The sequence below is a fragment of the Asterias amurensis genome, chromosome 19 (assembly GCF_032118995.1).
Source record: "Asterias amurensis chromosome 19, ASM3211899v1".
Classification (NCBI taxonomy): Eukaryota; Metazoa; Echinodermata; class Asteroidea; order Forcipulatida; family Asteriidae; genus Asterias; species Asterias amurensis.
In genome coordinates this window covers 4,217,337-4,233,419 of record NC_092666.1, presented here as the reverse complement: position 1 = coordinate 4,233,419, position 16,083 = coordinate 4,217,337, and the positions used below count along the sequence as shown (strand labels likewise).

General features: G+C 39.6%; 1 protein-coding gene across 1 annotated transcript in view; it reads right to left on the bottom strand.

The window, feature by feature from the left end:
* LOC139951313 (DNA polymerase epsilon catalytic subunit A-like) overlaps positions 1–16,083 on the bottom strand; it is a 54,017-nt gene that overhangs the window by 27,042 nt on the left and 10,892 nt on the right. Inside the window, exons 9-22 of the mRNA XM_071950139.1 lie at positions 15,780–15,976; positions 14,462–14,581; positions 13,758–14,004; positions 12,841–13,053; positions 12,300–12,407; positions 9,820–9,948; positions 9,218–9,320; positions 8,194–8,340; positions 6,860–7,005; positions 5,612–5,760; positions 5,065–5,157; positions 3,625–3,769; positions 2,488–2,645; positions 53–248 (exon numbers count right to left, since the gene is read on the bottom strand). Of these exons, the coding sequence (XP_071806240.1) occupies positions 53–248; positions 2,488–2,645; positions 3,625–3,769; positions 5,065–5,157; positions 5,612–5,760; positions 6,860–7,005; positions 8,194–8,340; positions 9,218–9,320; positions 9,820–9,948; positions 12,300–12,407; positions 12,841–13,053; positions 13,758–14,004; positions 14,462–14,581; positions 15,780–15,976 (2,151 nt within the window). The remainder of the gene's footprint in view (positions 1–52; positions 249–2,487; positions 2,646–3,624; positions 3,770–5,064; positions 5,158–5,611; positions 5,761–6,859; positions 7,006–8,193; positions 8,341–9,217; positions 9,321–9,819; positions 9,949–12,299; positions 12,408–12,840; positions 13,054–13,757; positions 14,005–14,461; positions 14,582–15,779; positions 15,977–16,083) is intronic.

The window sequence follows — 16,083 nt, the reverse complement described above, 5'->3', positions numbered from 1 at the left end:
TTTTAGCTTATAGGATCGTAATCACAGGATTTATACATAGTTTGAGACCCACCCTGCTATACAGCACGTCCAGCCAGTAGTCTGCAATCTTGGCGACAGCGGCGTAACACTCGTCCAGCGTAGTACCTTTAAGGAAGGCTTCAAACACCGAAGCCTGGAAGATCTTGATCAATTGGAGCTCACCGTTCCGCTTCACTTCAAAACCCTTCAACTCGGCCAGGGAACCGTCATGGTTGAACACGGCATACCTGATGATAAACAAGACAAAATAATTTAATAGATGTTAAATTTGCATTGTGGATAAAGAATATTCATTTTGGTTTTTACCCATGTACACCGATGTGTGGTAGCACTGTTTACTCGGTACTTACCCAAGTTCTGTGAAAAAAATCATAGGCATATTACTCGCGTGGGATTCAAGCTCACGACCTTTGTATCAAGAGCAGTGTCATACCAACTAGACCAGTGAGATTGCCTAGTGTCTAGAGGCAGTTTGAATCCTCATGTTTTTGCAGCAGGTATTGCAAACAAAGTAATACATGTTAATAAACAAAAGGAATAAGACACTTTATTATTTTCCAATAATAATAATAATAATAATAATAATGTATATTTGGTTTGCGGTAACACCATGTGTGTATCTACTTGCCAGGTAGAGTTGTTCTTAGGGAACTGTCTTGCTTTATTCTACTGCCGTGGAGTAGATAATCGGAGGTTCGGGAGACTTCTCAGTTCTGAAAAGAACTGTCCTGCTTTTTAACTATTACCAGGGCGGATGGTATAGAAATTAGACTGGACTTTAGCTTATAGGATCGCAAACCAAATATACATTGTTACCTCACCATTCAATGCCTCAAATCCTATATAATAATAATAGTCGATATTCAAATAGCACTTCAAATATACACCCGAAGGGCGTCTCAAAGCGCTGAAACATACAGTATTTCCTTCAAGGTACATGTATGTGGGACTGTGGGTTTTTGAATTATCTACTCCTTAAACATAGCACCATGTAATGGTTTACAAGGTGCTGTGGCGCAATATGCAGCCAATCAAACCAGGAACACCAGGGTGAACCCCTTCTAAGTGCTTTTATGTGCGTTACACAACACACGGGACCAACTTCTTAACGTCCCATCCGAAGGACGACGCAATGGTTATGTAAGAGTCGTGCTTAAGAACACAAGTGTCACGGCTCGGGTTTCGAACCCAATAAGAAGAAATTACATTGCCCACACAAATTTAAAAGGCACCACAAATATCAAAAAGTTACAAAAGGCAGATACAAATATTTCACAAGAAAACAAAACACAAGACTTTAAGAATAAAATTCTTACATACCAAGTTAGGCGATGTATACAACAATTTAACAAAATAAGAGGGTATTGGTAGTGGAAATAAACGCTCACCAAAATGTGCAAGATTTCAGAAACATACCTGTGAAATTAATCAGATATGGATGATTATTTCTTAGAATAAGTTTCCAAAAATAAAGATAAATACTACGACGAGAAGTATGCCAAACAAAATTTACTATTTGGGCTTTGCCTGCCAGTGGATCCCATTTCAAATCAAACCTCAGACCGGAGGCCTTGCATTTAGATCGGGTTTCAGTGCCTACCTGTTTACCGCTTTGCGAAATCAATCTCTGTGCTCCATTTCACAAAGCAAATTGATTTATCTAAAGATAAGTTGTCTAAGTAACCATGTTGATTTGTATAATGACATCGCACGTTGCCTAGTAATAATAAGTGATTGACAGTTAAAATCAATCTTAATAATAATATGAGCAAGGTTCTGCCCAGGATTTCTCGAGTGGTGGAAAAATATTTCCCTGGACACCATTGCAAGATGGATCAGTTACATGGTAGATCATACAATTAGACTCAAATCAAAGAAGTTGCTCAAAAATAATGCCTTTGGATACCATTTTTACTGGTAAAAAAAACAATTTTACATTTCGTTGGCAACCATTGAGAGGAAATTGCAAGTTTTAAACCTTGGAAAAATTTGTGGCGGTCAGAAACAGGAAATTCTTTTAGTGATGGTTGGGGAATCCTGAGTGCCAGGCGGGTTTTCCGGAACCGACCAATGTGGGCAGAACTCTGTTTAAGACATTTATATAGCGCATAAACAGGGGCCTCTTTGATAATCTTACACCCATTTCAGACAGGCGCTCCAGAGTCGTACCGAATCAAATTCTGAATTAAGTACATGAAAGTTAGACATCTGAAACAGTTAGAAGCCACTGGATGCACTAGAAGTCGAAAGAACTGTTGCAGTCATTCGGAACGACTCTGGAGCGCCTTGGTTTTAGCAACGAACTTGTAATGGGCCAAGCCAATGTAAATATTATGTTAAATTCGCCTTTCTGAAACAAAAAGTTTTTGGGTCGACCTAGAGTCGCTCCTAATCTATTTGGTTCAGCACGACTCTGGCGCCCTTGTCTGAAACGTGTGTAAGCTCTTCATGTGGAAGTGTCCCAACCTTTTCTTCAGCTTCTTGCCTTCCTCCTTAGAGGCTGGTAGGATCATTGCGAGGTACGGTCCGTCAACCTCAAAGAAGATTGAGTTTTCATTCCGCTGTGAGTAGGTAAGATTTCCTGGATCAACCAACTCCTGGTACTGGTCATTGGTGTAGAAATCCTACGTGCAAAATAAAAAATGGACGATGAAATTGACAAGGATGTGACAAACTGAACTATGAGAGAAAAGCCTAAAAGCTTGTGTGCGCTAAAGCTTCTGAGTGCGGAGCGAGCTTTTACGTTAATTTATCTTTGGTTTTGAAAGCCCTAGTCTGAAATCCATATGTTGCATGTTCAATATGGTTTTATCTTTATTTTGATATGATTTTGATCTCGAGTTTAAAAATTATGGATTTCCGGTTAAAAAACAGAGAAATCACAGTCCTGTGTTTGACGGACGTGAAAATGGTTAGAATGAGCAATTATAAAGCGCCTGTATCCATCTTAAGTCGCTCATGGCACACTGACACATTATACAATCGTTGCCAGCTGTGACGGGGTCCATGGCACCGAGGCGAAGCCGAGGGTGCCATTTCCCCTCGAGGGTGTACAAAACCAATGGACCCCAGTCACAGCGTGCAACAATTGTTTTGTTATACCTTTTAATAATTGTTATTCCTCTTCTCGAAGTTCTGTTGTCATCTTCAAACATTATTACGACGGACTAGAAACAATTCCCTCGAACCCGCAGTTGTTTCGTACACAGCGCTGGACATCGACCGACGCTGGGAACGATCAAGGTGATGTACACCGGTGTACATCACTTTTCATGTTACCCGACCCCCGAGCCATGTAACATGCATTTTTGTTGCACGTCACATGATTGGTTCTCGACCAATCAAACTTCACAGTTTGTAACCAATGTATAACAATATAATATGTTTATGCAGTCCTCATTAGGTGAGTCTTGAGGGAACTTTGAACAAAGCTATGAGGGAGAAAGTTTAATTTGATCCGGTAAGTCATTCCATAATGAGGGGGCAGCATAATTAACCGATCTCTACATACAATTTTAAGAACTGATCATTGTCATTATAACACAAATAAAAAAAAGTTCCTAATGGGTAAGAGGTTGAAAGTTAAAATAACTCCCTCCTTACCTTAACCATGATATTAAGCATTGCACCTGGGTAGGAGATAGTGACTTTAGGTTTCTTAGGGTTGGTTGTTTTGATGGTGTAATTCTCAGGAAAGCTCGCTGGTAGAACGCACCAGATGCCATCAGTGTCCAACTCTAATGGCCGACTACAAATACAACAACAAAACAAGAAAGGAGTTATATCTTTGAAACAGTTTTGTTGTTATCCACCCTACATGTATGTGGTGTGTCATAGTCTTGGTTCAAGACTCTCCTGGATTTGTCACAACAGGGCGCGCTATCACCCCCAACGCGCTATCAACCACGAACCGCTATCACCCGAGAACCGCTATCACAGGAGATTCTTGGCACATTTGTTAAATCTACCCCCCCCCCCAAAAGGGGCGGGCTATGCGGGAAACCTACGCACGCGCATTATGTTTCCCCCCGATTTTGGGGGGAGATTTAGCGAATGTGCCAAGACTCTCCTGTGATAGCGTTTCTCCTGTGATAGCGGTTCGTGGTTGATAGCGCGTTGGGGGTGATAGCGTGCTCTCTTGTTACAAATCCAGGAGAGTCTTGAACCAAGACTAGGTGTGTCATAGCCTAGAGGTGTTAGAGCACCGGATTCAAACTCTGGTGTTTCTGATCAGCAGAGTGTGGGTTCGAGTCCCAGTCCTGTCCTTAAGCAAGACACTTAACCATGATTATTTGTCCTTCAGATGGGACAGAAAGCCTTTGGTTCTGTGTTTTGTGTAATGCACGTAAAAGAACCCAATGCACTTTATCAAAAAGAGAAGGGGTTGACCCTGGTGTTCCTGGTTTGATTGGTAGTGTTTAAAGCCACAGCAATTTGTAAACTATTAAATGGTGCTATGTTAAAGGGTGGCTGCAGTGTTGTTTTATTCATTTAAACATGAATTTTTAAACCTGCCCCTAAAGGGAAGCCTTCATTGGCATAAACGTGACGTCATGTCGGTAACCCGAGCCGCCGGGCCCCCTGGCTGTGTGCATATAGAGACGTGTGCACTGTGTGGCCTGGTACCTAGGCGCGTGTAGTTAGGGACCAGTCTCTTTTTGCCGACGATATGTTTCAATTCCCAACGTGACGTCGATGGTAGGGGGTGGTAACAATCCACAAAAGGGGGGGGGGCATGACTTATTCAATAATTACGCAAGTCAGATATGTCAGGAATAAACAAAACACATTTTATTGATGTTCAATACATATATCAGAAATAAATGACAGCAAAATTAACTGTTTTATTTGAATTCACTGCAGCATCCCTTTAAAGGAGAAGATCTCATAATTCCAACGTACATTTGTAGTCCCATATCCCTTGCAGTTTAAAGCGCCTTGAGCGACTCTCAGTGACGGATATGCGCCCTATATAAGAAGCCACTATTAGACTACTCGGCCAAAACACGCTCCAAACTTACTCAAGACAATACTAAATCTTACCCAATCTGCTCGACGATCTCCCGAGCTCTTGTAATAATACTCGCTCCTGTGTAACATACAATGCCTGCCATCTCCATGGAGTACCAACGAGCGCTGAAAAGAATCAACAGAAGTAAAACTCATAAGATTCAGTACAAAAGCTTTCAGTCAAAATCTCATTAGATCTTGATCTCCGCTGTATCAACTTTCAATCAAAACTCTGGAGTTTTCAATCAAAATTCTTGAATTTTCAGTCAAAAACTCATAAATTTTCAGTCAAAATATCAAAAGGTTTCATTCAAAATCTCAGTAGTTTTCAATCAAAAACTCACACATTTGCAGTCAAAATCTCATGAGATTTCAGTATAAATCTGAAGCATTTTCTGTCATAAACTCACAACTTGTCATGTAACACCTATTGAGTTTTCAGAAAAAACAAAAAGTTTTCAGTAAAACAACTTCTCATTAAAAACAGCTAATAAGTTTTCACTCACAAACTCATGAGTTCTCGTTAAAAAACCTTTGTAAGCTTTCAGTCAAATCAAACTCAATAAGGAAACAAATTTACCCTTTTCTCATGACGTAGCCATAGAACGAGTTCAGGATACATTTATGAGCAAGTTGTAGAGAGTCGTATAAAATCTCTGTGTTCTTAGCGCTCTTGATTTCCGCTGCGTCGCCTTTCTCTATAGCTGCTGCAACTTTCCTCTTCCAAACCTAGAAACCAAAAATTAATAAACATTGAAAGTCATAACTTTTTTATTTATTTGATTCATCCTTCATTAAAAAGGTTTTTTAACTCACAAAACCACAATGGAAAGAGCAAACTCGCTCACTGCTTTAATAATAAAAATATCAACAAGCCGAGGCTTGTGGTGAGATGTGGTGATATGCCCGATGGACAGACAAGCATAACAAAAACAGTAACAAGAACATACGGACAGACAATTTTAAAAACAAGACAGAAATGATGAAGACAACAACGATGAGAATAACAATATAAACAACAATAATGATACCAATATTAATAGATTCAGAAATAATACTTAAGCATTTGCTGACAACTAAGCAATAGTAAAATGAGAATGAGAAACCAACAATGTCAAATACTGGAAGAGAAGAGCTTTTTTATAAGCGCATTTAAGTCATTTCACAAATGATTGTGATTTAATCGCCAGGCTTAAAGGCAGAGTCACACTACAGCGAAAACGAAAACGATAACAATCACACCGCAAAGAGAATGCATTATATTGGTTGAATGAGCGTGTGCATATTCTGCGTGGAGCAATTCAACCAATAGAATGCGTTCTCTTTGCGCCGTGATCGTTAGCGTTTTTGTTCATTCATTCATTCATTCATTTTTACTAAAAAACCAACTGGCAGCACAAAGCTGAATAATGTGGCATTACAAGGTAAAAATATTGATAAAAATTGCACAGACAAAATACATAGAATTGCACCTCCACGGGGTAGAAGACGACAATAAATAAAAATAAATATTAGATAAACCACTAAAAGACACTAAAAAATGCACAGGGTGTAAGGGGAACTCTCTTATACATTGAAACCCCACTATGGAATAAACCAGCTAAAAAAGAGTAACCCTAACAGATGACAAAACAATGATGGCAAAAATGGGAAAACAAATTTGATAAAACAGAAAAGATTTACAAACAAATACAGGATGTGGGAGACCCTCATTTATGAGGGCATATTATAGTATTGAAAACAAAGTGTGACTCGGATTCAAACCATTCAAAAGATGAAGAGTTTTTAAGTGGAATGATCAATCTCAAATCATCTTCTGCCATCATACCTTGAGTAATCCTTTGAATTCATAGCGTCTGTCTCGGAAAGCTCTGACGGTGTCGACGTAGAAAGAGTTCTCCCTTTGGCAAGTTGTCGTAGTTCTCTCTTCGGTCCGAGTAACTTTTGTCTTTTTGTACGCCTTCCGACAATAATCTGATTAGCAAATAATAAACAAATTTTCATAAAAACCTCAGACAGTTTAACTATTCCTATTGGTGGAGAGCGCGTCACGTGGGTGTGTATAAACCTTTGTTTATGACCAGTAAAAAGTGTTAAAAACATGGGCGTGACACGCGAGCTTGCACCTGTGCTTATAAAACAGTTTCTTCATTCCTATTGGGCAAGAGCAACGGCCGGGACAGTTGTACCACATCACACAATACGCGCAATGCGCACAGCATTCCCTAATAAGGAGTCGTTTACCTGAGGGCAGTGGAGGGCCTTACCATTTCATAGCTGGAGGGGTGTTGTTCAAAGCATTTATTTTACTTTTTGACCAAAAATGTTGATGTTTTTTGACCGAAAAGGTATTTATGAATGGGAATCAAAGTGTGTTGAATCGGTTTTCAACTAGTGGTTTAAACCCGCCGAGGCCTGGTTCTGGATAATTTACCTTGACCTCGTCTCAGTAAAATTATCAAGAACCAGGCCTCGTTGGGTTTAACCACTAGTTGAAAACCTCTTCAACACACATTGATTCCCTTATTTATGTACTTATAAACAAAATTTTATTGCTTATATTCTGATATTTTTCGGAGTTCAAGAGACTTCACAGCTCTGAAAAGAACTATCCTGCTTTTTACCAAACTCTTTCTAACTTTAGGATTAATCTTAGGACTTAGGACGAGTTGAGTTCCGTTTCCACGGACGCATTGAACCAATCCTGTTACTCGTCCCAACTCGAGATAGGATTAATCCTAGCGTTTCGTAAAATCGGTCGCAGTGTCTTTAAAGCCATTGGACACTTTCAGTAAACAGTATTGTCCAAGGCCCACACTTCGTGTATAACAACTTCTATATAAAACAACAAACCTGTGAAAATTTAGGCTCAATCCGTCATCGGAGTTGGTAGAAAATAACGGGAAAACCCACCCTTGTTTCCGCACGTTTCGCTGTGTCATGACATGTGTTTAAAATAAATTTGTAATTCTCGATATCGAGAATTGATATTATTATAATGTTTTCTCAAAAAGTAAAGCATTTCATGGAACAATATTTCAAGAGAAGTCTTTCACCATTAACTTCTGTAAGCCCTGTAAGTTATTTGTAAATCTGTGAACTTTTTTTTTTTTTTTACCGAAAGTGTACAATGGCTTTAAACTAGAGTCATTAGGAGTTTACCTGATAGTCGTTTCTTCTCCATGGCCGCTTGTTCTTCTCTCGGTATTTCGTGGAAGACTCTCGGAGGCTCGCCAGGATTCACCGGTGGAATTCTCTCCATCTCAAGCTGCTGCTTAATACGCTGGTACTCACCTCGGGTTGCTGGTACTAGAATCACAAGCATTGAGAACCAGTTAACTTTACCAGGGCCCAATTTCATAGAGCTGCTAAGCACGAAAATCTGCTTAGCATGAAATTTCTTCCTTGATTTATACAACATTTCCATGCGATTTTCAGGATAAGCAAACAACAGCTGATTACTAGTAACAAGCAATATGCAACAAATAGAAATTTTGTTGGTAATCCTGCTTTTATCAAGAAAGAAATTTCATGCTTAGCAAATTGGTGTGCTTAGCAGCTATATGAAATTGGGCTCAGGGCACAATTTCATAGAGCTAATTAGGCAGAAAATATTGCAACAATATAGCATTCCAAGTCTCTGTGATTTGTAAACAAATGTAACCCCAGGCATTATAAACTTCTCCCATGTTTCGCCAACACCCAATTTCAAGCTAGGTGAATTAACAATAGGGGGGGGGGGTAAACAAAATGTGTCCTGGACGACACTTTCCGCTGGTGGTCCTCGACTAACTTTGACAAGGTCTCTAAAGCCCTTTACACACTGTATCCCTTATCCTGGTGTAAAACAGCCCTGGAAAGCCCCCTCGGGGGGCCCCTAAATGTTTGTACCCCACGATTACCAGGTGCATTTTCACTGTCCCATCTAGGTCCCTACCCACACGGTTCATGTTGCATGTTTCAAGACTAATACCCCAGGGTTTTATCGCTTACCCCTACTCAGGGGTAAAAAGTGAAAAGGCTAGTCTCTAGGGTTCCCCCAGGAATACAGTAGTGTGAAAAGGGCTATAGTTGTATCTTTCTGATATTCTTGAAGAATTATAAGAAACAATTATCTCATGTGCTCATGCGACATCAGCATAGTGGGTGAGGAAGGTTGGGAATTAAGACAATGCAAGTCACTTACGGAAATCTCCCCTCCACATCCACGGTAGCTTGCGTTGACAACGAGCTCCAGGCTTATTAAAATCACAGCCTGCACATGTGACCTCGTTCACCATAGCGGAAGGCTGTTGATACAGAAATAACAAAAATGAACACCACGCTGACGAATTTGGTTACACTTCAGGCCTCGAAATAAAACCATGGCACCATTAGCAATTTCCTCTCCTCAAGAGAAATCAGGCTTCAAGAAAAGGACATGATTCGAGCCTTGAACTTTGCTCTTGAAGCGGCATTTTACTGTGTATAATGATTTGAAGGGTCCGGGCCTAGCACTCTGCGTGCTTACTGTAGCAGAAAAAATTGCTAAGGTGCAAGTGTATTTCACAGATTAGCAGAAAAATTGGGCGGCCATATTGCGCGTTTACCATGAATTTGCAGTGTGACGTCATTTTTTTTCATGCTTATTTTCAAGCACCGGAAGGTTAGCATGCCTTTTCGTGTGCTTACTGTTAGCAGCGCTATGAAATGGAAATCGCCCAGTAAGCAAAAAATCGGTCGCTAAGCATGGGGTTTAGAAAAAAGGGAGTTCCAGTAAAAATCAGAGGAATCACATCCCTAAAATACCTGCAGTCTGTTGGTGAGAATAATGTTAGGATACATAGCGCCGACGTCCAAGTGATAGATACAGGGGTTCTCCAATCTAGCCGGTGTGTCTCGCAGAGCGGCTAACTTCTCCTTGATGTCTGCGCATACCTAAAAGAACAACAATAATAATAATGTTATTATTCGGTTCTTATAAAGCGTTTTATCAAACCCCAGGAGTGTATCAAAGACCTATTCCTTTAAAGCACCATGTAGTAGCTTAGGTGCTGTGGTGCAATATGCTGCCAATCAAACCAGGAACAACGCAACAAACCCATTCTCTGCGATATGTGCACTGGGTTCTTGTACATACATTACACAACACGCGAGACCTTTGGCTTTAAGATTAAGCAATAAGTGTCTTGCTTAAGAACTTAAGTGCCACAACCAGGGCCCAATTTCATAGAGCTGCTACGCACAAAAAATTGCTTAGCATAAAATTTCTTTCTTGATAAACCAGGATTACCAACCAAATTTCTACATGGTTTTCAGGTAAAAGCAAACAACAGCTGAATACCAGTAACTAGCAATATGCAACAATGTAATCATAATATAACCAAGGAAGAAATTTCATGCTAAGCAAATTTGTGTGCTTAGCAGCTCAATGAAATTGGGTCCAGGACTCGAACCCACACTCTACCGAAAAGAAACAACAGAGCTTGGGTTTGGTGCTCTTATCCGCTCGGCTACAACATCCTGCTATCTCTCTAACAAGGATAAATTCTTCACGTTCTTACCCAGGGTTCGACCTTAACGCTGGTCCGCTGGCCAAATGCCAGTAGAAATCGCGTCGGACCAGCTGAAACACCTTGCCAACTGGTCCGGCTGACCAGTCAAAAATGTCGGCAGCGGTACTACAGAACTATGGCTATTTTCTAAATATTTTTAGGCTCGAATAAAACCTAAAAACATTCACTCAAGGTTTGGATAAAACGTAAAAAAATCACGCGAAGTGCCGCTGAACGCTGGCAAACTTCCGACGATCACGCATCCATACACATGTACACACACAGCGCAAAATCCCATCATGCAACGCAAAGGCTTGTAGTCTTCGTATTAGTTCACGTGTATCAAAAAGTGTAAGAAACATTGAACGCTAGAGGGCGTTTCAGAATATTCGATAGCGATAGCGTGAGAATAGACGCCCTCTTTTGGTGAAAGTACGCAATAGCTTACAAAACTAGCTGCAATCGCCTTGACAAAAGACCACAAAGCAAAACACATTCTGTCAGCAGCATGGTCGCAGATTTCCGTGTGAGAATAAGAGTCTAGCGTGTTTACGAAAAACGAGCGAGACGGGCAGGCTTCATTCAACAAAAATTACCAAGTTAGGATACTCTGGATGAACAAAAAGGAGTATTTAATTGTGTTTAGTAAGGTTCTTCCGTCCTGATTTTGCTTAATTGTTTTGTTTTTGGTTTTTTTTTGTTTTTTTTTGTTTTTTTTGCGGGCGATTGGTGGCGATCTAGTTTTGCCCCATGACTTTATTGGTCAAATATAATGCGTGGTTGTTAGGGTTTTTTTGCGGGTTGGTTTCAAGAAAGACTTTGGTTCTAGAATGCAAAACCTCCATGGTTAAACAAAGGCGCGGTCGTTTTTGCTGCTTTTAAATGAAAACTTTGTTCACAAAACAGACGCTGGCACCGACCATTCCATACACATAATTGAAAAAATACCGTAAAACTCATATGCTTCTTCATGAATGTTGCAACTATTTTGATGTCTACTTTTTGTTGGGGTTTTTTCAGGACGAACGTGGGAAGATTTTGGGAACTTTGATTATCGGTACGATGTATTAAAAATGTTTATGAACAACAATAATAGGCAGTGTTTATACATGATAAAATAACTTGAGCGATTGTACGTAACCCTCCCCACCGTTGATTTGAAGACAATACATAAAAAGTTAATGATATTTTAACAGTCGGTTTTTAAGTTTTTTTTGTTTGTATAGTAAAACGCTAATTTTTTACCATAAAAAAAGGTTTTTACTTGGGAATACTTCGATGTCGAGTGCTTACAATAAACCGTGGACTAAAAAAAACTACCTAAATAAAGATCATGTTAAATTTTCCAATTTGCTCTGACAAATAATTTGACCTGTTTTTAATTTAATTTTAACAATATTATTGTTATTCAATTTTTAAAGAAAAAATACTCTCAAATTAGAGAGCCCCCTTACAAACACAATAACTTGGTACACAAAAATAAAGTATGGCTTCCAGTGCAGTCAAGTTGACGTTGCAATTCATGTTGAATTTTGAAATAGCGACGATCGGATATCGAGCAGTTGGTATACAACAGTATACTATTAGTTAAAAAAAATATATAAAAATTGACATAAAAAATTGATATAAAAAAAATTGACGGACCAGTCAAAAACCTGGCGGACCAGTGAAAATTCAAGCCAACTGGTCCTGCTGGCCAGTTGAAAAAAAAGTTAAGGGCAACCCCTGTCTTACCTCATCAAAGTTAGTGACAGTCTCCAGAGGTACCTTCTCTTCTTCTTTGATGGCATGCTGCATCGTTCGTTCAACATTCTCCATCAGCGTCTGGAAAGCCTCAGGCACCTTTAGGTTTTAGAATCAGACATTAAAACTCTTAAAATTAAAAGACCTTAAAGGCAGTGGACACTATTGGTAATTGTCAAAGAATAGCCTTCGCAGTTGGTGTATCTAAACATTAATGCATAAAATGACAAACCTGTGAAAATTTGAGCTCAACCGATCATCGAACTTGCGAGATAATAATGAAAGAAAAAAACACCCTTCTCACACGAAGTTGTGTGCGTTTGTCTAAGCAACTTTATGGGCCCAAGGGGGCTGCATAACAAAAATTATGTTTATCAGAATAATTAAGGTAGTCAGCTAAAAACAATTTTTTGAATGTACACTGTAACTTGTATCCTGCTTAGTAGAGAGTTGTTAGTTACTGCTTGAGCAGCTAAACAAAATTGGACTCTGGTAAGTGATATGAAAGAACAAAAAAGAGGGAAAAACGTACCATTCTGAATCTGCAAGGGAGATCACTTCGGAACACCCCAGACTCCAGAGCCTCAACGTGACCCCCTACATACGTCTCCATATCCAAGAGGTGGCCATCTTTCGTCAGCTTGTTGTAAACAGTTTCTTGTTTGTTTGGGAAGACGATGTTAGCGTGGAAGGCTTGCACCATGAGGAGAGCTTCACATAAGGTGCCGGAGCCTTTACGCAGGACCTTTACGGGAGACAAGAATTTTTTTTTTAATTCATTTATTTAAAGCCAGTGGAGACTTTCGGTCATTAGTAATGTCCAAGGGCCACAGTTCGTGTATCACATATAAAATAACAAACCTGTGAAAATGTTGGAATCAGGAGAAAATAACGGGAAAACCCACCCTCATTTCCACACGTTTCGCCAAGTCATGACTTGGGTTTAAAATAAATCGGTTATTCTCGATATCGAGAATTTATATTGTATTAATGTTTTCTCAAAAAGTAAAGCATTCCATGGAATAATACCTCAAGAGAAGTCTTTCACCGTTACCTTCTGTAAACCCTGTAAGTTATTTGTAAATCTGTGAACTTTCAATTTTTTTTTCTGTACCAAAAGGGGAAAGAGGACGAGGGGAAAGGCTTCCCAACGCAATGGCACAACCAAGAATAAGCAATGACATTTCCATGTGGTAAGCAGAGTCAAATAGCCCAAGTGAATTGTGTTAATAATGCAGAATGAATTTTTTTTATATATTTAAGAATTTTAACCCATCAAATATTTATGTTTAAAGGATTAAAATTACAGCACCTCAGCAAGTAATATTTTAAGGGCAGCTTTCTGCTAGCATTATCTTCAAAATATTTAAGTATAATGTTAATCTGTGGACATTGTGTTTTGGGTTACAAAAAGTACCCAAACCCTTTAATCTTTTAACGAACACTTACTTCGTCCGGTTCCATGGGGATGATCGTACACAAGGCAAAGATAAACGGATGAACATATTTCATGTACAGGTAGTAAGTAGCCACAGCGTCCGACACGGAATAGTTAGCGAGGACGTCCGGTTGCTCCGACGCCATGCGGCACATTTCCTCCGGGTCTAGTTCCACGGGGTCATAGCGTAGTTTGGCTTTGGTGGCAGCTTTTAGGTTCTGACTACCGACTGGGAGGTAGCTGTCACGTTTCACCCATCTGAATTAAGCGTCAAGTTTGAACATTTTAGAGTTTAGAAAAGTAACACTCGTTTCAGACAGTCGAGCCAAACCAAAATTCTGAATTAAGTACATGAAACGTTTGGCATCTGAAACAGTTAGAAGCCACTGGTCGCACTAGACCTGTGACTCTGTTTTGCCCGTCTGAAACGCATGTACGAGTCAAGTGATAAGATCAGGGAAAGAGGAATACTATTTGCTCTCAAGTTTCACCCATCTGAATAAATATTCTAGTTTAACAAATTTGAAGTTCAGAAAAGTATTTTAAGCAATAAGATCAGGGCTCAATTTCATAGAGCTGCTTAAGCACAAAAAGTAGCTTAGCACAACCAGCCAAACTACCATGTCACATGTACAATTTGTGACTGGTATTCTGCTAGTTTCTGCTTAGCAGACAATAAGCAATATTGTTACTCTAGTGATCTTCATTACTGTACCTGTATGCATCCATGTGAATGCAATGTCTAGATTTATATTCGCCTTGAGAGTCCTTCTGGAATCCAATCTCACGGAACATATTGATGTTGTGAAATTTACAGCGAGCTTCGACAAACGGCCTGTGAATGAAATTAAAAAAAAAAACAAGCATTTCAGAAAGGCAATTCGTATGGTTCCCTGACTTCAATGCTAACAATAAATGAGATTGTGTTCGGACCAACCAAAGTTTCTGACTATTTTTCGTCCAAGCCTCAGGCCATGGGGTGTCGTGGCCGAGTGGATAATAAGAGCACCGAACTCAAGCTCTGATGCTTCTGTTCAGAAGAGTGTGGGTTTGAATCCAGGTCGTGACACTTGTGTCCCTGAGCAAGACACTTAACTATAATTGCTTCTCTCCACCCAGGGGTAAATGGGTACCTGTGAGGGCAGAGATGGTTCTTGTGATTGGTTTAGCCGAGTAGCGCATATGTTGCGCATAGGCTGTATACTCCCCAGGGAGCTGAGATGGTTTAAGGAATGATTCAAGGCCCAGTGACCAGGGGTAATAATGTCGGAAGCGCTTTGAGACACCCCTCGGGCGTGAAAAGTTCTATATTGTATAAAAAAAGGTCTATTATTATTATTATTATTATTATTATTAGGCCAAGATTTTTCTTCAACACTGGCAGACGCACTGATCCAGCCATAGCTGTAGCCGAAGTCCCAATTTCGGACACAGCCTTAAGCTGGTTTGACCTTAGAGTAACACAAAATGGCCGACAGCTTATGTCTTGGCAAAGGTAAGCTGAAACAACATTTGAAGAAAACTTTTGTTTTGAAGAGAACTCTGGAAAATACAGTACACAGAGCTTTACACACATCAGTGTAAAGATAAAAACCAATTGTCTGCTCATTAATTTCATGAAGTTGACTTTGCATATTTTGAAGCTCATAGTAAATGGGTTCATTGATCAAGATTGGTCTCCCATAGTATTTGTTTGGCAAAAAGAAGCATTCGTTTTCTCAGTAAAACATTTATTTGTTGATTGGTTTTGGGGGTTTTTTCTTCAAATTTATAAACATTTTTCATGAATAATTTTGTTGAATATTATGAGTATGAAATTGCCATAAATGACCTTATAGAACTGGACAATGAAATTATACTCAATACATAGAATGTAGTTGACCTTAAAACAGAGAATGAATTGACCTCAAAACAGAGGATGAAACTGACCTCAAAACAAATAATTGATTTGACCTAAAAACTAAGAATGGATTTGACCTCAAAATTAAGAATTGATTTGACCTCAAAAACCGAGAGTTGATTTGTAAACTGACCAATCAAAGCAGTCTCCGTTGTAAGTCACGATGATGTTAGGCTTGACCTCCAGAACATGATCCATGAATCGCTGGAGTAGACTAGCCTCATCCGCTTCGTTGAAGACAGTGAACGGTCCTTCATACTCGGGCTTAGGGGTGTACTCAAAGTCCTCCACGTCGTCTGAGACGACTTCACGGTTTGTGATCAGGAATCCCTGTGAATGGAGAAAATATTGGCTTGATATACAGTGTAGGGTCGAGGACAAAAAATTTGACTAGAGTGGGACTCAAACCAACAACCTCCGGGTTACCGTGCGGGCGC